This window comes from Myripristis murdjan, chromosome 24, assembly GCF_902150065.1.
Source record: "Myripristis murdjan chromosome 24, fMyrMur1.1, whole genome shotgun sequence".
NCBI classification, from domain to species: Eukaryota; Metazoa; Chordata; class Actinopteri; order Holocentriformes; family Holocentridae; genus Myripristis; species Myripristis murdjan.
This window is the reverse complement of record NC_044003.1, coordinates 19,837,045-19,858,935: the sequence shown is the minus strand read 5'-3', so window position 1 is coordinate 19,858,935 and position 21,891 is coordinate 19,837,045. Positions and strand designations below refer to the sequence as shown.

Sequence of the window (21,891 nt, the reverse complement as noted above, 5' to 3'; positions counted from 1 at the left end):
ACTCTTACACCTGAGAAACATTGTCAGTAAATATTCACTAATGACTAAGCAAATTCTCCAGTGTCACAATCGCTCCATGTGCCTCATTAAGTCGAGGTCCATGGTTACCAAAGTGAACATAATGTGGATGTTAAGGTCATTAGATGGACTTGAATTTGTTTTGCTTCATTAGTTTTATTACTGCTGAAAACAAAGTGGTCCCAGGTTGAGAGGGTGAGACGATGCAGGCAGTGTTTGTGTGTGCATGTGTGTGTGTGTGTGTGTGTGTGTGTCAAAGGCAGCTCAGGGACCTAAAAACCACATCATCCATTCACACCTCTAATTGAAGGCTGTTGAAAAGCGATCCCCCATTACATCAGAGAGTGAAAGAGAGATGCTGTGTGTGACTGAAAGTGGACAGTTTAATTGGCTGAAAAAAATGCCTCTGATGTTACAACACTGACAGCAACAGTAGGTTCTTGCCAAACTTTGACCCCAGTGACTGTAATGTCACTGCCCCAAGTTTTCCAGACAGTCCCTTAGTGGAGGAGAAAAAGTTTTCTGGAGAGTTGATTTCGAGCGCACTTCCATCTCCTTTGATAACTTTTCATATGAGTCATTGCGCTCCTATTAATTGTAAGGCCCTTTTCTTTGTGTTCCAGTGTATAGCACCTCAACACCATAATAAATCAATGTGGCAGTGCAATGTCAGTTGGGCAGCTTACAATACTGTGTACTAAATACAAGATCTCACAATCAGTTGACATAGGCTGATGTATAACAAAATAAACCAAATTATTATGCAGCAAAGGGTATATTATGCCTCTTGTGCATATATATATAGCTCCACTTAATTATTTAAAGTTATGATATGTGCAGTTATGCATGAATAGTTTTATTACACAGCAATATTAAACAGTCTTCAGATTTTATAATTTATTTCAGTGCTTAACGCTGTATATTCATTAGGTCATATAAAGGTGTAGGCTTACATGAGAACATGGATTAGGAAGAAATGAATGTTATTAGGTTCCTGGTTCAGCTGGGTTGTACGGGCAACAGGAAAGAGCTGGTCCACAACTCCACTATCACTTTGGTCCCCAGTGTTTCTGCAGACCATACACCCCCTCAGTTCTCTCTCTCACTCACTCTCTCTCTCTCTCTCATGTTCTGAAAATGCTGTAATCTAAAGGAAAAGGAAACCATGGCGGGTCAAGGCGGACTAAAGGGGAAACCCCATCACTGGCCTTCTTAGTGTGATCCCACTGATGGCCTGACTGTACCTCAGGAAACCTCTATTCCAGCAAACTAAGTGCTATCTGTGGAGGACTAGGCTACAAAATAAATAACAAACACACACATACATGCACATATACTCTGAGAGTGGAAACTGGCACACAATTATATCTCTTCCAGAAATGAGAGAACCCCTATCACTGAGGTCAGTTTGCTGGGAGTCTCTCCTTCATCAGGACTTTGTTTGAAAGTAAAACTTGGTTGATCATGCAAAATCAAAAATGTGGTGATATAGATTTCAGACTTCTTATCCCAAAATGATAACTATAACTATTTTGTCCATCTTTGCCCAAAAAACAGTGGAGAGCCATTTTCAGGGCAAAATAGCAGGCCAATTAGCATATTGCCAGTTCTGGGCAAACTTCTGGAGGGAATTATATTTAAACAAATTCAACAACATTTTGAAGAAAACTACATTAACTCAGATGTCCAACATGCTTATAAAGCAGGCTATTCAACCTGCACAGCCTTAGCATCTATGTTAAGGCTGTTAATAAGCTGCCTTAATAAGCTGCCTCAGCATGAGCTGATGATTGTTTCGAACTGGGTATCAGAAAATAAGTTGAATTTAAATGTGTTGAAAACTAAAAGTCTGGTTTTAGGTTCTAGACATGCCTTGAGGTGTGATCCTAAACTATGTCTTTCTATGCAAGGTGTTGATATTGAACAAGTTAGAGAGGCGAAACTATTGGGTGTAACTGTTGATGAAACATTATCCTGGTCAACTCACATTAATAATATAGTGTCAAGGATGAGTAGTAACATCTCTAATATTAGAAGAAGTACTTATCTATTGAATGATAATACAGTCAAATTATTAATTCAATCTTTAGTCCTGTCACATCTTGACTACTGCCCAACAGTTTGGTCTAGAGCTTCAGAACAACACCATGTAAAACTCCAGCTCACTCAGGACAGAGCTGCACGCCCCGCTCTCTGTTTTTCAGTTAAAAACAGTGTTGTAGATATGCATGCCAGACTGTCATGGATGATGGTAGATGAGAAACATCTATGTTTCAAAGCGACCTAATTTCTTGTTTGCACAGCTTCTACAAACGAATGATAGGCATTGCCATGACACCAGACAAGCCTCTGGTAGTAACTTCACTCTACCTTTCCCTAGAACAAATGCAATCAAGAAAATGGTAATCTATAGAGTAATAACATTTTGGAATTGTCTCCCCCCACATCTAACTGTAATTGCTGAAAAGTCCTGTTTCCTGTTACTATAGAGGGTAGGTGATATAAATAAAGATAAATTACAATGTATAGCTCATTTATTATAGACATGCTGTTAAATATGTAATGTTGGTATAATGTATTGTGTATATGTGTAGAGGTATGTATGATATGTATGTGTATATGTGTGAATGTTATTATATATGTATGCTATGTATGTTGGATGTGTGCAGATATGTATATGTATCTGATAATGATTAACTTACGTCTCTTTTGTATATTTGTCTATCAACCAAATTTGATTGTTCTAAGACTTTTTGGGCCAGAAATCCAAACAAACAGTTAGGTTTCTGTTCAGTAGGATTTGTTAGGTACTGTTGTTCCCATTACATCATTGTTATTGTTGTTAAACCATATTTGTTTTGTTTCACTCTATAACTTTGTTTGGAAAGGTCTTGGTTTATATTTCATCATTGCCTGGTGTTGCTAAATCCCCCCCGTGAGGAGAGCTCTGTGTACCACTAAGGCTGCTCGGGGATCAAAACACTCGACAGTCATTCACACCTCTAACAAGAGAGCTGCTGAGCTGCATCACGTCATTTTTACCTCAGACGGTAAACAAAGGGTCAGTTCAACAGAAGTTAAGACAGTTTGATTCAATTCAATTTCAGGTCCTAATCCCCTCTGTAACTATCCATGAGTCCGAGTTATCAGCTGGTCACTAACTCTTTTCCATAACTGCTAAAACAACAACTTTTTCCATATTCTTACCCAGACTAGGTGCGATCATACTGTCATACTAAATCAAAAATCCATGTTTGCAAAATTTGTCAAAATAGTTATCATTACAATACATTTTAGTAATGCCACTGACATGTTGTACCATATGACTCAACATATTGTTTCGAAATATGCCTGTGGAGATTCTCAGTCATCCAGGTCATGATATGCAAGTAAGGTTAAGAACAAAGTTGACTGGACTTGATAGTAGGATTTCAGAAGACACATGGCCCAACACAGGAGGGCCAACTCCTCAGGTCAGGACTCTGCGGTTTACTTAAACCTGAAGGACAAAGGGCACACCTTTGAAGATCACAATGTACATGTTCTTGACAGAGAGGACAGGTGATTCAAAAGAGGAGTGAAAGAGGCTATCTATGAGTACGTTTCCATCCACACCATATTCCTGTTTTAACCGGAATATTCGCAATATTCCGGTTGCGCACGTGTCATGCAGCATGTTTACATGCACACCTTATTCCTGTATTAACCGGAATATTCGCAATATTCCAGTTGCGCACGTGGCATGTAAACACACACCGAACCCGATTAAGGTCATATTCCGGTTGGAAAGAATTCCGAATAAGACCCCTGGCATATTCCTGTTCCAACCGGAATATTGGGGCTTGTAAACACCTTAGTCGGAAAATGTCCCGAACCGGAATATTCAGTCACGACTGCGCATGCTCGACTCGCAAGGAATTCTGTGGCGTCTTTGTTGCTATGGTTACCTGCAAGCGGGGAAAACGGCATGGCGAACAGCAGCAAGAGCCAGGAGACTGCAGTCCGCCTTCAGCTAATGAAAGACTTAAATATCATGGAGTATATCGCTGGGAGAAAACATAGAACTAGCGACAGAAGAAAAACAAGAAGACTTCTTCGTCTGTTTTTCCGGCAGACCTGACGCCTAAAAGCGTGCTGCTGCCCCCCGCGGCTGAGTGTCGCATTACGTAAGACAGTGGAATACGCCGAAACATGGGGGCATGCAAAGTGACATGTAAACGGAATATTCCAGTTGCTGCGGCACAGTTACCTTAACCGGAATATTGACCCGAACCAGAATATGGTGTGCATGTAAACATACTCATGTAAACACGCACCGAACCCGATTAAGGTCATATTCCGGTTGGAGAGAATTCTGAATAAGACCCCTGGCATATGCCTGTTCCAACAGGAATATTGAGGCATGTAAACACCTTAGTCGGAAAATGCCCCGAAACGGAATATTCAGTCGCGACTGTGCATGGTTGACTCACAATGAATCCTGGGGCGTCTTTGTTGCTATGGTTACTGCAAGCGGGGAGAATGACCTGGCGAACAGCATGGCGAAAAGCAGCAAGAGTCAGCATTTTTGGAGTGAGGAGGAGACTGCAGTCTGCCTTCAGCGAATGAAAGATGTTAATATCATGGAGTATATCGATGGGAGAAAACACTGAAATAGCGAGAGCGTCTTCCTCTTCTTCTCCTTCTTCTTCTTCTGTATTTCCGGCAGACAAGACACCTGTACACGTGCTGCTGCCCCCCGCGGCTGAGTGTCGCATTACGTAAGAGAGTGTAATACACCAAAACACAGGAACATGCCAAGTAACATGTAAACAGAATATTTCAGTTGCCGCAGCGCAGTTACCTTAACCGGACTATTCACCTGAACCGGAATATGGTGTGACACGTAGTCTATGTCAAAGTAGAGGAACCGTCACTCAACAGAGGAGGAGGCCTAAGACACCACATCCCCCATCTACAATGCTGTCCTTTCATCCCTTCCCAGGAGATTGAAACACCAATCACACTTGACCTCGTGGGCTCTAGTTTCGCAGACCTGGCGAGGCGCAGGCGCAGCTGCGCTGCGCTGCGCCAACTGGGTGTGGCCAAGTGGATTTTGCAAGTTTGGCACGCCGTGTGCCTTGGCGCAACTACTGCGCCATTCCTCCTACCGGCGCAAGGGAGGAGAGAAGGCGTGGTGTGGGTTTGACACAGCCGATTCACTTTAAACCAATCAAATGAGCCCCTGTCCTCGCCTTTAAAATGCGCTGCGCGAAGGCGTAGTGGTAGTCTACACATTTGACATGGACGAAGAGAGGAGCCGCATCACACACTCAGTGAGGCCAGTCTTGGCTGCTGCAATGTTGCTGGAGCTACCTGCCATCCATCTGTCCACCCATCCATCTAACCACCCATCCATCCATCCATGCATCTATCCTTAAATTCGTCTTCCTGAGTCCCCTGTCTTTCCATTACCTGCCTGCCTCGCATCTCTTTTTTTCCAGCTCTGTCACCGTCTGTTAAAGTTATTGATTTTTACAAGCAAATATAAATTTTACTGTGAAGCCCCCATTTTTAATGAATGTTTTTACCTCAAAGCATAATCCTCGCCATATTCATATAAATAGCCTACATGTTTGTTTTGCAACTTTTGACTCCATCACTTACTGATGCAACAACACACTAGAGATTAAAACAAAATCCGGTTCATGAAAGCTTTTACATTCGCTGTTCTAAACGCCCAGTGTCTGGCAAGGAACCGATGCATTTTACATTTTCAATATGTGTGGAATCAGGATTTCCGTTAGAAAAAATTGGCACCGGACAACGTGACCGGCAGGTTTTCAATTTACCGGACAAATGTTTGAAATTCCGGTCAAATATTATCTGAATTTATTGAGCTTAAAATTATATGCAGGCTATATAAGAATGATATCAAGGCATGTCAATTTATAGCGTAATCTTTGTATTGAAAAGCAGGCTGTATCAAATAAAATTAGTGCCGTCAATTGACTCATGTGCGTAACGTCTAAAATAAATAAATAAATATTGCACAAGCTTGTGCTCTTTTAAGATGAACATTGCACACAATTGCAACTACAATTTGCAAACAAAAAACGGGCTCATATCATTTTAATAACGCGGCGTGCTGCCAACTTGAAATCAAATAGATGCAATAAAAACTTAATTCAGCAGCTGAATTAAAATCAAAAGTCTCAAGTGTCTCTCCGCAACTTGCAATGCGCATCATCAGCCTTGTTCTCCCCCAGGCGACTTCGCTGTGCTGTTTTGATCCGGTTCTGCAGGAAAAAACCCTCTCTCCCCCTCTGGTACACCAGAGCAGTGGCGGTTCTGCCTATGTTGCCGCTCTAGGCGAAATTACTGGCTTGCGCCCTTTCATGTTACTACTCCAACCGGGGCAGCATCAGTCGGCATCAGGCGAGCCGGCACTGGCCAGCATTAAGCCGCTCACCTGTCAGATCCGGCAGACCAGACCGGGTGGGCGCGGTACCGGCTGGTGCCGCGGCCAGCCCGCCGGCCCGCCTGATGCCGACTGATGGTACTGATGGCATGTGCGGGTCAATACGGTAGTCTAGAAAACTGGCGATTTTTTTTCTCGTGCCCCCAAGTAGATTGCGCCCTGGGCGGTTGCCCACACTGCCCATAGCAAAAACCGTCCCTGCACCGGAGACAGGGATCACGCAGCCTATTTTTTTTTTTTTTTTAATTATAAATAAAATTACATGGAAATTGACTGTTTTAATAAAATTCAAATTGTGAATATTTTCACCGGACATTTAAAAATTACCGGACTTTGGCAGATTTTACCAGTCATAGTCCGGTAATGAAAACCCAGAGTGGAATATTTATATATATGGAAGAAAAACTGTGTAGTTAATACAAGCAGCGCCAGACACCATGACTGGAAAAAAGACATCACGGTACTGGATACATTGTTTGACTGACAGGTGATCAGGATGGGTTTCCATTATGCTGCCAAACGGTGCCAATCTCCTTTGATCTGACATCAGTTGTGACGGGACAGTCGATATGGAGATACATTTATGTGCTGATTGAGATGGTAGCATTGAATAGTGGTTTCTGTGGGTATTTATTGCATTGTTAATGTGTCTGACAATCTGTGAGGTTGTGGTGACATGTGCGCACTGCCCGCCTGTGAGCCAAACTTCCACTGCGCCGGCCCCGCTGCGCCTTGCGCCGAAAGTAGACGTGGTTTCAGGAGGCGAGCCTTTGGCGCACCTCGGCGAAGCCTTTTGGAACGAAAATGTCACTGCGCCAAGCTGTATCTGTCGACACCTCCCCCTGCTGCGCCGCCACTCCCATCTCGGCGCACATCCGTCTGCGAAACTTGGAGACCGTTCGCCTTGCGTGTTGCGCTGGTTGAAACTAGCTCTGCGCGGGGTGCGCCTCACTGCGCCACCCTGCGCTGCGCCGGGAAACTAGAGCCCCATGTGATAACGGTCGACCACACTTGACACCAGGTGACTCCAACGACTCTCAATGATGATTATTTACACCTAGGAGCACCTACATATTAGTGGTATCAATGACCCTGACAACGACCCCACAGAGGTTAAATACCTGGGATTCCCTGTCAGTCAGCCAGAACTGAAGAAGCTTCTTGGAGGAGAAGTGAAATGTCTTCTGAAATCTTACTATCAAGTCCAGTCGACTATGTTCTTAACCATACTTGCATATTGTTTCGAAAATGTTGCATTTCAAAGAAAATGCAACTAAGGTAAACAATATTAACATATGGAAATCTGAATTTGTGAAGATACGCTGGCCATTACTTAGGATGCTGAGAGGTTACTTAAAATGAAATATCCACAAAGTACAGCCGAACACAGAGTCTCTGCCCCACTGATGAGACAAAGTAATGCCATTTCACAAGTCTGTCAACAGCTGTGTTCAATTCACTGGTGTCAACTACAACGTGGGGCGCCCCGGCTGCTTACCTGGTAGAGCACGCACCATGCATCAAGGCCATGTCCATAGCGCAGCGGCCCAGGTGTGAATCCTGCCTCTTTCACTCCCCACACAAACTGTTTACTATACTTATCCTGTTTTATCTGAGTGGAGCCTTTGACACGGTCGATCAGACCATATTCTAAAAGCGCTTGGAAAATATAATTGGTATTCATGGCACGGTGCTCTCATTTTCAAGTATTTCTGTCAGAGAGAACAATCTAAAAACCTAAAAACCTTGGTGTTATTTTTGACTGTAGTCTCTTACTAGTCACTCACATCAAAAACACCACCAAAACTGCTTTTTATCACCTTTGCAAAATCATTAAAATTAGTAAAAGTAAAATAAAGTGTGTTAAAAACTCCTGGAGTAACACTTTAGATTAGTAAATGCGTCTCTTCTGAGGTGGCACCCAATGTAAAGATCAATTTCCAGTTTTATGAAATCGTGTGTAGTCTATTTATTGAGACAAATTTCATTATCAAATTGAAGAAATACAATCACACAGCAACTTGTGCACTGTCCACAGCTTTTTCAGCTAAAAGTTCAAGTCGTCTGCAGTTTTTGTGTTTCAGCCAGCCAATCAAATACAACCATATTGTACATGATTGGCCAAGGAAGAGTGCATTAATAATGGTAATAAGTTTGGGATGGATAGATATGAGAGTCACGTCTCAGAGAGTGACTGCTCACTGGGACAGTGACCAGAGATTCACATGCTCACAGATGCAGGATTAACAGGTATGACATGAAAAATATGAACCTCAAAAACTAAATGACAATCACTTTATTCCAGAAAGCACCTACCTCTCTCACTCTGTACTTGGCATAATATTTCTCAACAAAATAATATTGTAAATGTGTTCAGCGGTATCACTGTGTGGTTAATTTCACTTTTGAAACTTACTTAGCAGGACGCAGGAGGCATGGGACCTGAATTCATTTTCAACAGGACTGATGTTAAGGACCAACATCTGTGTTATGAATCAGGAAATGTATCTTGCATGGTGGCAGACACTCATTCACCAGTAGGTAAATTATTTTCTTTTGTCCTGGGCTCATTATCTGTTCTGACATTGAGTGGAAACCTTCTCATAATCATCTCCATCATTTACTTCAAACAGCTCCACACTCCAACTAACTACCTGATTCTCTCTCTGGCTATGTCTGACCTCCTTGTTGGGGCTTTAGTCTTTCCATTTGTGTTAGCGCTCTATGTAAGTTCTTGCTGGTATCTTGAAGACTTAATTTGTAGAATACGGCACAGCCTTGATGTTTTACTAAGTACATCTTCAATTCTGAATTTATGTTTTATTTCAATTGACAGATATTATGCAGTGTGTCATCCTCTGAGATACAAAAGTAAAATAAATGTTTGTGCTGCTGTGATGATGATCCTGGTCTGCTGGGGAGTTTCTGCCATGAATGGAGTTGGCACAGTAATTATGGGACTTAAAGAAGGAAAATGTGAAGGGCGCTGTCCTTCAATTAATATTGATATTTCAGGTATCACTGGATGTATTCTCTCATTTTACCTCCCAGCAGTTATAATGCTCAGTATCTACCTAAAGATTTTCCTGGTGGCACAGAAACAGGCACGCAGCATCCAGAACTCAAACTGTCAGAGTATAAAGTCTGGAGCGTCTGTCAGTAAGATGGAGAGAAAGGCCACCAAAACTCTGGCTATTGTTATGGGAGCTTTTCTGATCTGTTGGACTCCTTTCTTTACTGTCATGACCTTAAACCCGTTAATTAATTACTCAGTTCCATCGACTGCAATTGAAATATTTGCATTACTTGGGAGCTCGAATTCAGTGCTCAATCCATTCATTTATGCCTTCTTTTACAGCTGGTTCCGAGTGGCTTTCAGAATGATCATTTCTGGTAAAATATTTCAAAGTGATTTTTCAAACTCAAAACTGTTCTGATTGATTGACTCGAGTGCTAAAGTGCTGACACTTCAATAATGATGTTACAATACAGATTTTTACCCCATCATCTTGTTTAAAATATGTTTGTTCAAGTTATTACAGCAGACAAAGTGTAAATTTACATCCATGGACCCGGCCACTGCTGATGTTCCTGCTCTAATTTGATTCAAGCTGAACTATTAAAATAATTTTTATCTACACACAGAACAGTCTTCCAGACTTCCAGCAAAATAACATGAAGCGAGTGGCTCTCAGATACTCACTTTTACTGAGCAGTAAGTTATCATACAAGTAATTACTGCTCACCATCATGTATTATAATTATAATTTTATTTTATTGATTTATTGATTTATTTTTGGAATCAAAATGTGACGCAAAAACATAATGTGAGTCTGAAAAAAAATAAATAAATAAAAATAAACTTTTTTCCAGGATATAATTTATCATTTCTGACTCAAATCTCGATGAATGAGCTGACAAATGAGTAAAAGCAACTGAATTTACACAAGCTAATTGTGTTCAAATAAGCAATAAACACAATCATAAACATGAAGACATTAAGGCCTTCCTTCAGATTTCTGTATAGTGCTTTCAGAATTCAGTGAGTGGAGTAGGCGTTGGACCCACAGTCAGGGGCGGACTGGGACAAAAAATCGGCCCGGGCATATTGGACCACACCGGCCCACCACATTCGATAACGCACACGTTTCCGGTCTTTTTGCTCTTTTAAATGTGTATACCAACTGTGCAACTCTTTAAAGCCATAGTGCCATGCAATTAGTTAGCTGTCATCAGCAGTGTTGGGCACGTTACTTTGAAAAAGTAATTAATTATAGTTACTAGTTACTTCTACTAAAAAGTAACTGAGTTACATCGTTGTCGAAGTAATTAATTACCAGGAAAATCAACTATTACGTTACTTTTTTAAAAATTGTTCAAATATGTCAAATTACTTGGCTGCCCCAGTCATACTGGCCTATAGTACTATAGTGGAACAATAAAATACAATAGATGAATTGGAACTTTTTTATTCTATTGAAGGCCACAACTGGCCAACGCCTTTTGGGCATGTACTCCAGATTAGTAAGTGCAGGTGCCTATCAGCATGAATGGAAAATGAGCCCAAACTGCACATAGGAAGGTCATGGTGACAAACAAAGTATACCACACAAATCCGTGTTTAAATCTGAATCTGATTCAATTGGTATATAAATATCTACCCATAAAGTTAAAACAAGGCATTAAAAAAAGGCAAAAAACAAAACAAAACAAGGCAAAATAATAATAACAATAATAATAATGATAATAATTTAGCACCTGGGTTACAAAACAAATTCACAAAGAGTACAGAAATGAAAATTACAGAAACCCTAAATGCCACTGTGTGTGTTATCTAGCCAGTGACAGGGAGAATAATAAGAATGACTTCATTGTCATTGCTAACAACAAAGTGAGGTACTAAAGTAAAAATGCATTTTTCTCCAGGTGGGGAATTGAACCCCTGGTTTCTCGCATGGCAGACAGAGACACCATCTGCCATGCTATTGGGGATTGTAGCTCTTTTACATTGTTTGGACTCATGTTTCATTCATGCTGATAAATTATGAAAAACTCCAAAAGCGAAAAAGTCCGATCGGTTTGAAAATTGAAAGCCGCTTTTTTTTCTCGCAGTTTCTCTCCGCCACTTTTGCATTTTCTCTCCATCTCAGTAGATCCCACGAGATAACATTCGCCCCGCGTTGCACTGCACACCGGCGCACAGAGCCACAGGCTCGTGATATGATTGGGCCAGCCCTGTGTCAGTGAAGAAAAATAACCAATGGGCCGCAGAGCAGCGTGTCTCAAGGGCCGGCCCGGTGATTAGTAAACAAACTCTTGCAATGACATTATTTGCCGAAATCATTATGCAGGCGGGACCAAACTACGCAAAAGGGGTTGTTTAGCAATGTGATTGGGCCAGCCCAGTGCCAATCGGGCCGCTGATCTACTGGTTGTATGGGCAGGTCAGCTATTTAAATAATAATTATAAAAAAAAAAAAATTAAAAAAAAGTGTCGGGGGACTGTCGGCCCATGTAGCACCCATGCAATCTTTTGTTACAAAACATTTGGATTAGGAAGATGAGATTAAGGCCCCGTTTACACGACAACAGTTCTGATGAAAACGGAAAACTTATTCCTTTGCGTTTTTAAAAAGTTCTAAGTTTATACAATAACACTGTGAGAACGATCCTCGTACACACGGATCCACAAAAACAACTGAAAACACTGTAGTGTGCATGCCAGGCCACTGGCGGTGTAACTTTGCAATGCAACACCACAGAGTAGCACCGCGTGCCTGTGTACAAACGCTTTGGTGGCACGGTATTGTTGTTGTTTTCTTGTTCGCGCATGGCTGAAAAATGTCATAGTCACGCGCGAAGTGGGGCCCTGTCGTCATCATTTTCACAAGAATTTCGTATTGCCAGTTTACACGGCGGCGGGTAAGTGCCGTTATCAAAGAATTCGACTCTGGAACCCGGTTTCAAAAGTTTGCGTTTTCAAGCACCTAAAACGCCATTGTCATGTAAATGAAAGGCCAAAACGCAACAAAAGTTTACCGTTCTTTGTGAAAACCATTGTCGTGTAAACGGCCCCTAATTTTGTGGTGATGTTTGCCCTGTTTGGTGCTCTAAAGAAATGGCCTCTGTTCACCACAACAGAGCATGCTGAAACAGGCAGTGATCACAGGTAAACACAGGTGACTAGAACTCTAATACATTTCTGAATGAAAACATTAACTGAGTCATCATTCTTGACCAGACACAGATGTTTAAAACTGAAATGTCAGAGGAAAAAAATAGTATCCATGATGTACTGTATGTGCAGTATCAGAGCATTTGGTGCCTCATATAATTTACTGCTACAAATAATGAGACTCTGTCATGAATACAAGTCAGTCAGGCCAACAAAGCAATGCCAAGTATTAATTAGCATTACATTTAAACATAAATAAATAAATAAATGACTGAATGAATGACTGACTGACTGACTGAATGAATGAATGAGGAAAAAAAGAAAGATGAGGTTGTCTGGCTTCAATGTGTTTACGGCCTGCCTAAATTGAGCCTGATCAGTAAAATCATATACTGATACACTATATTGCCAAAAGTAGTTGCTCATCTGCCTTCACACGCATATGAACATGACTGACATCCCATTCTTAAACCATAGGATTTAATATGATGTCGGCCCACCCTTTGCAGCTATAACAGCTTCAACTCTTCTAGGAAGGCTTTCCACAAGGTTTAGGAGTGTGTTTATGGGAATTTTTGACCATTCTTCCAGAAGTGCATTTGTGAAGTCAGACACTGATGTTGGACGAGAAGGTCTGGCTCGCAGTCTCTGCTCTAATTTATCATAAAGGTGTTCTATCGGGGTAAGGTCAGGACACTGTGCAGGCCAGTCAAGCTCTTCCACACCAAACTTGCTCATCCATGTCTTTATGGACCTTGCTTTGTGCCCTGGTGCGCAGTCATGTTGGAACAGGAAGGGGCCATCTCCAAACTGTTCCCACAAAGTTGGGAGCATGAAATTGTCCAAAATATCTTGGTATGCTGTAGTGTTGCAAAATTCCCAGAATTTTCAAAGTTGGAAAATGTCCATGGGAATTTTCGGAAATTAATGGGAATTAACGGGAATAAACGGGAATTTTTGGGGAATTTATATTCACTGCATTCACCCGGTCATATACATGTATACATAATAAACATTTTGGTTTGTTATAAGCAGATATGCATGCAAACATGTTACATTATAATGAATTTCCAGAGAATTTTCAGGAATTTTCCCTAGCTGAGTCAAACTGTCGTGAATATTGGCATAACCAGTGTGCGAAATAAGGGGGAGCAAAGGGGAGCACAGCTCCCCTGGTGGTGACATGAGCTCCCCCGGCTGGAAACATTATGAAATTTTGGGGGAGCGGTGCCTGTTCGGTGCCAGCCAGCACCGCACGGTGTGCGTGGCCACCCGGTCAGGTCTGCTGGATCTGGTTGATTATTATTATCAGTTGATTACTGACTGTGCAATGCCACGATTCACAGTTAATTGCGCTGTGTGCATTAAACAATTTTGCAGAAGCAGGAGGACGGCATGATTTACATCATATCCACGTTTGCACGCTGCGTGCGTGACTGTGCATGTGCTCGTGCATGAGCGCGTGAGTGAATACTTTTGGCAATATAGTGTATCATCAGACAGTGACATTCACCCATTCATACACTGATGGCAGAGGCTACCATGCATAGTGCCAGGCTGCCCATCAGGAGCGGTTAGGGGTTCAGCATGTGGCTCAACACTTCAACATGCTCTCTGGAGGAGCTGGGAATCGATCCAGGAACCTTTTGATTTCCAGACACCTACCTCAATATTGATTGTCAGCAGGCATGTAAAGGGGGGCCACATCAAGTGATGATATAATGTAACCTGGTAACACCAGACCTTGAATTTCCCTGGCAGGCAGCATTGGTCGATCTTGCACAGACCATCCATGAGTTGGGTTGAAACAGCTGTGGCCATGTTCTTGTCAGAGAGGTCAGCTGTGTAATGCCTGCCAAGGCTTCTCACAGATTTTTCCACCATGCAAGGGATTCTCTCGCCATCCACTGAGAAGATGATGTTGTCACTCCTGGCTCCTTTCCAGATCAAAAGGCTGCGGGACTTTGCCGGTTTGATCTTCATTCTGGCCCATGCTAGCAGCTCCTCCAACCACAATTATTGGTGGGTATAGCATAGTGTTGGAAAGGGAGGAAGGCACAGACATGGTTGAAACCACAGAAAAAGCTGGTAAAACACTGTTTTATCTTTTATTGCATGGCTGAATAAATAAACAAATACTTAATGCAGTTTTAAGCTTAAGTAACTTTTCTTAATTTCTCTGTTACAAGCAATACAGTAGGTTGCTTCCAAATCAGTTCCTGTAGTGTTATGGAAAAGCGCTACAGGAAAAGAGAACAACAACAATATCAGCAAAATAAATAAGAAACTGGTCAAAAGGAGTCAGGATGTAGCTTTTTCCAGCTAAAACTTCAAGTGATCTGCAGTTTTTGTGAAGCATATGGTGACACTCTTTTTTTACTGAGTATCAATTTTTTTTCCAAGTACGCACACTCACGCAAACAAACACACATACACACTCACACATACATGCTTGCCCACCAATCAAATACAACCATATTGTACATGATTGGCCAAGGAAGAGTGCATTAATTATGGTAATAAGTTTGGGATGGATAGATATGAGAGTCACGTCTCAGAGAGTGACTGCTCACTGGGACAGTGACCAGAGATTCACATGCTCACAGATGCAGGTATGACATGAAAAATATTAACCTCAAAAACTAAGAGACAATCACTTTCTTCCAGAAAGCACGTACCTCTCTCACTCTTTACTTGGCATAATGTTTCTCAAAAAAAATAATATTATAAATGTGTTTGACGGTATGACTGTGTGGTTAATTTCACTTTTGAAACTTACTTAGCAGGACGCAGGAGGCATGGGACCTGAATTCATTTTCAACAGGACTGATGTTAAGGACCAACATCTGTGTTATGAATCAGAAAATATATCTTGCATGGTGGCAGACACTCATTCACCAGTAGGTAAATTCTATTCTTTTATCCTGGGCTCATTATCTGTTTTCACAACATGTGGAAACCTTCTCATAATCATCTCCATCATTTACTTCAAACAGCTCCACACTCCAACTAACTACCTGATTCTTTCTCTGGCTATGTCTGACCTCCTGGTTGGGGCTTTAGTTTTTCCATTTGTGTTAGCGCTCTATGTAAGTTCTTGCTGGTATCTTGAAGACTTAATCTGTAGAATACGGCACAGCTTTGATGTTTTACTGAGTACATCTTCAATTCTGAATTTATGTTTTATTTCAATTGACAGATATTATGCAGTGTGTCATCCTCTGAGATATAAAAGTAAAATAAATGTTTGTGCTGCTGTGATGATGATCCTGGTCTGCTGGGGAGTTTCTGCCCTGGTTGTAGTTGGCACCGTAATTCTGGGACTTAAAGAAGGAAAATGTGAAGGGCGCTGTCTTTCATTTAATATTGATATTTCAGGTATCACTGGATGTATTCTCTCATTTTACCTCCCAGCAGTTATAATGCTCAGCATCTACCTAAAGATTTTCCTGGTGGCACAGAAACAGGCACGCAGCATTCAGAACTCAAACTGTCAGAGCGTAAAGTCTGGAGCGTCTGTCAGTAAGATGGAGAGAAAGGCCACCAAAACTCTAGCTATTGTTATGGGAGCTTTTCTGATCTGTTGGACTCCTTTCTTTACTGTCATGACCTTAAACCCATTAATTAATTACTCAGTTCCATCGACTGCAATTGAAATATTTGCATTACTTGGGAGCTCGAATTCAGTGCTCAATCCATTCATTTATGCCTTCTTTTACAGCTGGTTCCGAGTGGCTTTCAGAATAATCATTTCTGGTAAAATATTTCAAAGTGATTTTTCAAACTCAAAACTACTCTGATTGATTGACTGGAGTGTGAAAGTGCCGACACTTCAATAATCATGTTACAATACAGACTCCCCCCCCATCGTCTTGTTTAAAATATGTTTGTTCAAGTTATTACAGCAGACAAAGGGTAAATTTACATCCATGGACCCGGCCACTGCCGATGTTCCTGCTCCAATTTGATTCAGGCTGAGCTGTTAAAATAATTTTCACCTACACACAGAACAGTCTTCCAGAATTCCAGCAAAATAACGTGAAGCAAGTGGCTCTCAGATACTCACTTTTACTGAGCAGTAAGTTATCATACAAGAAATTACTGCTCACCATCATGTTTTATTTTTTTTATTTATTTATTTATTTATTGGAATCAAATTATGACACAAAAACATAATGTGAGTCTGAAAAAAATAAAATAAAAAAAATATATACATTTTTTCCAGGATGTAATTTATCATTTCTGACTCAAATCTCGATGAATGAGCTGACAAATGAGTACAAGCAACTGAATTTACAGAAGCTAATTGTGTTCAAATAAACAATAAACACAATCATAAACATGAAGACATGAAGGTCTTCCTTCAGATTTCTGTATAGTGCTATCAAAATTCAGTGAGTGGAAAAAAATATAATAGCAGTCAAGAAAAGAGAGTAGGCTTTGGACCCACATTGCAATCTTTTGTTACAAAACATCTGGATTAGGAAGATGAGATAAATTTTGTGGTCATGTTTGCCTTGTTTGGTGCTCTAAAGAAATGGCCTCTGTTCACCACAACGGTTTTGGAGGAGGCTGAAACAGGCAGTGACCACAGGTAAACACAGGTGACTAGAACTCTAATAAATTTCTGAATAAAACATCAACTGAGTCATCATTCTCGACCAGACTCAGGTGTTTACAACTGTTCTAATGTCAGAGAAAATATATAGTATCAATGTTGTACTGTATTTGCAGTATCAGAGTATTTGGTGCCTCATATATTTTACTGCTACAAATAATGAGACTCTGTCATGGATACAAGTCAGTCAGGCCAACAAAGCAATGCCAGGGGTTAATTAGCATTACATATAAACAAACATAAATGAATGAATGAATGAATGAATGAATGACTAAATAAATAAATAAATAAAAATTTGAAAAAGAGAAAAAATAAAGATAGAAGGTGAGGTTGTCTGGCTTCAATGTGTTTGCGGCCTGGCTAAATTGAGCCCTGATCAGTAAAATCATATACTGATATCATCAGACAGTGAGTATAGATGAATGGATGGCATTTCTATAGTGCTTTTCTAGTCTACAAACCACTCAAAGTGCTTTACAATGTTTGCCTGACATTCACCCATTCACACACTGATGGCAGAGGCTACCATGCACAGTGCCAGGCTGCCCATCAGGAGCAGTTAGGGGCTCAGCATGTGGCTCAACACTTCAACACGCTCTCTGGAGGAGTTGGGAATCGATCCAGGAACCTTTTGCTTGCCAGACAGCTGCTCTACCTCCTGAGCCAAGGCACGCTGCCCTGTGACACCCTATCTTCTACACAACCACATTCAGTCTTAAATGGTCAATACAAAGTACCTCAATATTGATTATCAGCTGGCATATAAATAAGCCTGCTAATCAGTGGTTCTTTAGGCTGAATCGTAGCAAGAGAGGAGGACAAATTTTCCTAAACCAAAACAGAGGTGCTTGTGAGTGAGGTGGAGGCCAGAAAGGGCATATTGTTTGGTGACCACAGCATTCGAGTCACTAACAAATCAAAGTGCACTGATTGGCATCACATTGCTGCTGCAGCGAATTCAGTTATTGCTACAGACAGGACAGTGGGAGGAAAAGAAAGTGGTCTGACCTCAAGGCTGAGGCAAAAAAGGACTTCATCCCAAAGTCAGAGCATGGGGGCAAGGCGACACTCGACCTCACACCACTGGAAAAGTTGATGGCCAGATGCAAGCACAGGCGGTTACCTGCTGGGCATTTCTGCCTTTCGCTCCTCCGATGGTGCCAATGGGGCAGGCTGCAGGGTCCTCAGCCAGGAGCCACCCTTCACTGATGTTTCGCTCCTTTAATCCCGGAACATCCCGAGGTGGTGGAGCAGAGGTAGGGACGTCTCCCTACCACTCCCTGCAGCCTGCCCAAGGATACCTTGCCCCACAATTTGTCCTCTCTGCAGAGCCAGAGCCAGAAACTCCCTTGTTCAGCCTCCTGCGCAAGATTTTGGAGAGCTCGCTTCCTTCTGGGACCTGTGACTCCTCAAGATTTCAGGAATCGTTGTGTGGATGTTCCGGTGAAGCCACTACAGCCAACTTCCACCGCAAAGGTGAATGCTCTCCACCCAGCTTGTGAGCACGCGTCTGACAATTCCGCGTACTTCTCCTTCTTTCTCTCGAAGGCAGCTTCCATTCCCTCTTCCCACAGAACCGTCAGCTCTGCCATGATGACTATTCTGGCAGGTGCTGACCACAGTACAATGTCTGGCCGTAGGGATGTCATGTTGATTTTATTGGGGAACTTCAGTTGGTGGTCGAGGTCAGCTGCCATTTGCCACTTGCTTTCCAGCGATAGGAGGGACCTCTCCTTCTTGGTGCAGCTTTGAGCTTTGCTGCCCTGCCTGAGAAACTGGATCCACTGCTGGGATGTAGTTGGACTGGTCTTGTTAGCTTCCAACCTGCGAGTCTCCAGTATCTTGGCTAGCTTGTGTAGGACACGGTCGTGCTGCCATCTGTACCGGCCCTGTGTCAGTGCTGCCTTGCAGCTGGAGATGATGTGCCTCAGGCTTGGGTTTGTGGAGTTGCAGAGATGGCAGGTTTCTTCTGAGCCAAACCAAATGTGCAGGTTCCAGGGGCTGGGGAGTGCGTCATAGGTCGCCATGATCAGGAAACTCAGCCTCGCCTGGGGTATCTTCCACATGTCAGCCCAAGTGATGGTCCTGCTGGTAGGGCTGTCGCGGTATACCAGTATTGATGATACTTGTGGGATTAAAAAATGAAATATCAATATCGTGTTAAAAATGTGCATATGATAATATCGTGTAAATTATCCAGTGCCACTTGAACACAGTGTGTGTTTTACGTCTGCCCCTTATTTCTTCCGCTCTGCTTCGTTTCCCTCCTGTAGCCCCCCAACTCCTCCCCCTTCCTCCTCACACACAAACACTGACCCTCTACCTACAGCGGCACCTAGCTGGCGTGGCTCCCAGGTAATGAGCATGCTGTGACAAGTTTAATGTAAACATGCCGGTGGTGGCTGATGACGACAGCGACACATTATAAAATAATCCTAAAAGAGTGAACTCGCCGGTGTGGGAGTTTTTTCGGGTTCCAAAAAGTGGAAGGGGAGAAGTTTGACGACATGCCGTTTTGCAAAAAATGCTGAACTAAAGTGTCGGCTAAAGGGGGGAATGCAACAAACCTGTTCTCCCATCTTCACCTACATCACCCTGAAGATTCTGCTACAGCAGAGAGAGTGAGTTGCTTCATAAAAATCTTCCATAGGCAGAGAATGGAAAAAGAAAATTATGCCAGGGATTGTTCAGTAGACATTGGATTATTCTAAAGTTATTAGTTGTCATTCTTCAGTTGTACACAAATTCTGCATCCCCTGCCATCCACAAATGATTTTATTTCCGTTAATATTGTAGTTATAGCAGATGCTGCACCTTGATCTGTTTATCAGTTCATCTGGTTACCTTTTAACTAGAAGTTGTTGAGTGTAATTACAGTTTTTTTAAAGCATTTTGAGTGCAGTTCATCTGCCAAAATAAAGAAAACCACCTAAATAAAGATGAATTTCATTAATCGTATCACTATTATTTAAATTTTTGTTGATATCGTGATAATATCATTATTGTGACATTTTTTGCCCACGATAATCGTGAAGTGAAAATCTGATATCGTGACAGCCCTACATGCTGGTCACAGCCTCCCACGAGGACCAGCTCCCTTGCTGATGTTGGCTCACAGCCTTGACCTTGTACCCTTCGTCCTCCATCTTAGCAACCTCAGAGATGACGACGTCTTTCCTCTCCTTCCTGGTGGCTTTGGACCATCTCTTTGGTGCTGCTCCCCATCCCAGTCCAGCTCTACCAGAATGTGTGAAGCCAACAATCTCCTGCTGTTTTAGCTGATTTATGGCTTGGTCTACCACTTGGGTTGCGTTCCACTTACGTCCTGTGCGAACTTTGGGGTTGGCTGTTTGGATGGCCAGGTCTGGTCACTCAAACATGAGTCTCACCTTCTCCTTTTTGTAGCTCAGGCTGATTGACTGCACTGGAAGCTGAAGGACGTTTTTCCCAAATAGTGCCATGGTGAAGAGGCATCGAGGAGGACCAAGCCATTTGTGCGATCTTGCACAGACTGTCCATGAGTTGGGTTGAAACAGCTGTGGCCATGTTCTTGTCAGAGAGGTCAGCTGTGTAATGCCTGCCAAGGCTTATCACAGGTTCTTCCACCATGCGAGGGATTCTCTCGCCATCCACTGAGAAGATGATGTTGTCGCTCCTGGCTCCTTTCCAGATCAAAAGGCTGCGGGACTTGCAGGTTTGATCTTCATTCTGGCCCATGCTAGCAGCTCCTCCAACCACAATTATTGGTGGGTATAGCATAGTGTTGGAGAGGGAGGAAGGCACGGACATGGTTGAAACCACAGAAAAAGCTGGTAAAACACTGTTTTATCTTTTATTGCATGGCTAAATAAATAAATAAATACTGAATGCAGTTTTAAGCTTAAGTAACTTTTCTTAATTTCTCTGTTACAAGCAGTACAGTAGGTTGCTTCCAAATCGATTCTTGTAGTGCTATGGAAAAACATTATGGCTATGAGAGAACAACAACAATATCAGCAAAATAAATAAGAAACTGGTCAAAAGGAGTCAGGATGTAGCTTTTTCCAGCTAAAACTTCAAGTGATCAAGTGATCTGCAGTTTTTGTGTTTCCAAGCATATGGTGACACTCTTTTTTACTGAGCATCAATTTTTTTTTCTAAGTACGCACACTCATGCAAACAAACACTCACACACATACACATTCACACATACATGCTTGCCCACCAATCAAATATAACCATACTGTACATGATTGGTCAAGGAAGAGTGCATTAATTATGGTAATAAGTTTGGGATGGATAGATATGAGAGTCACATCTCAGAGAGTGACTGCTCACTGGGACAGTGACCAGAGATTCACATGCTCACAGATGCAGGTATGACATGAAAAATATTAACCTCAAAAACTAAGAGACAATCACTTTCTTCCAGAAAGCACGTACCTCTCTCACTCTTTACTTGGCATAATGTTTCTCAAAAAAAATAATATTATAAATGTGTTTGACGGTATGACTGTGTGGTTAATTTCACTTTTGAAACTTACTTAGCAGGACGCAGGAGGCATGGGACCTGAATTCATTTTCAACAGGACTGATGTTAAGGACCAACATCTGTGTTATGAATCAGAAAATGTATCTTGC

General features: G+C 42.0%; 2 protein-coding genes across 2 annotated transcripts; both read left to right on the top strand.

Moving 5' to 3' along the window:
- The first annotated feature begins 8,991 nt into the window (after window positions 1-8,991).
- LOC115355874 (trace amine-associated receptor 1-like) lies at window positions 8,992-9,915 on the top strand. The gene is made up of 2 exons (XM_030046798.1): window positions 8,992-9,238; window positions 9,311-9,915. The coding sequence occupies exons 1-2, from the start codon at window positions 8,992-8,994 to the stop codon at window positions 9,913-9,915; spliced, it is 852 nt and encodes a 283-aa protein (XP_029902658.1).
- A 5,614-nt stretch (window positions 9,916-15,529) lies between these two features.
- On the top strand, window positions 15,530-16,453 carry LOC115355873 (trace amine-associated receptor 1-like). The gene is made up of 2 exons (XM_030046797.1): window positions 15,530-15,776; window positions 15,849-16,453. The coding sequence occupies exons 1-2, from the start codon at window positions 15,530-15,532 to the stop codon at window positions 16,451-16,453; spliced, it is 852 nt and encodes a 283-aa protein (XP_029902657.1).
- Window positions 16,454-21,891: the final 5,438 nt, after the last annotated feature.

What these genes read in the sequence shown, in the direction of transcription:
- LOC115355874 (XM_030046798.1), top strand. Translation starts at nt 8,992, where the DNA reads ATGGTGGCAGACACTCATTCACCAGTAGGTAAATTATTTTCTTTTGTC. An exon ending in GTATCTTGAAGACTTAATTT is followed by an intron (nt 9,239 to 9,310) that starts GTAGAATACGGC and finishes TTATTTCAATTG; the next exon opens with ACAGATATTATGCAGTGTGT.
- LOC115355873 (XM_030046797.1), top strand. Translation starts at nt 15,530, where the DNA reads ATGGTGGCAGACACTCATTCACCAGTAGGTAAATTCTATTCTTTTATC. An exon ending in GTATCTTGAAGACTTAATCT is followed by an intron (nt 15,777 to 15,848) that starts GTAGAATACGGC and finishes TTATTTCAATTG; the next exon opens with ACAGATATTATGCAGTGTGT.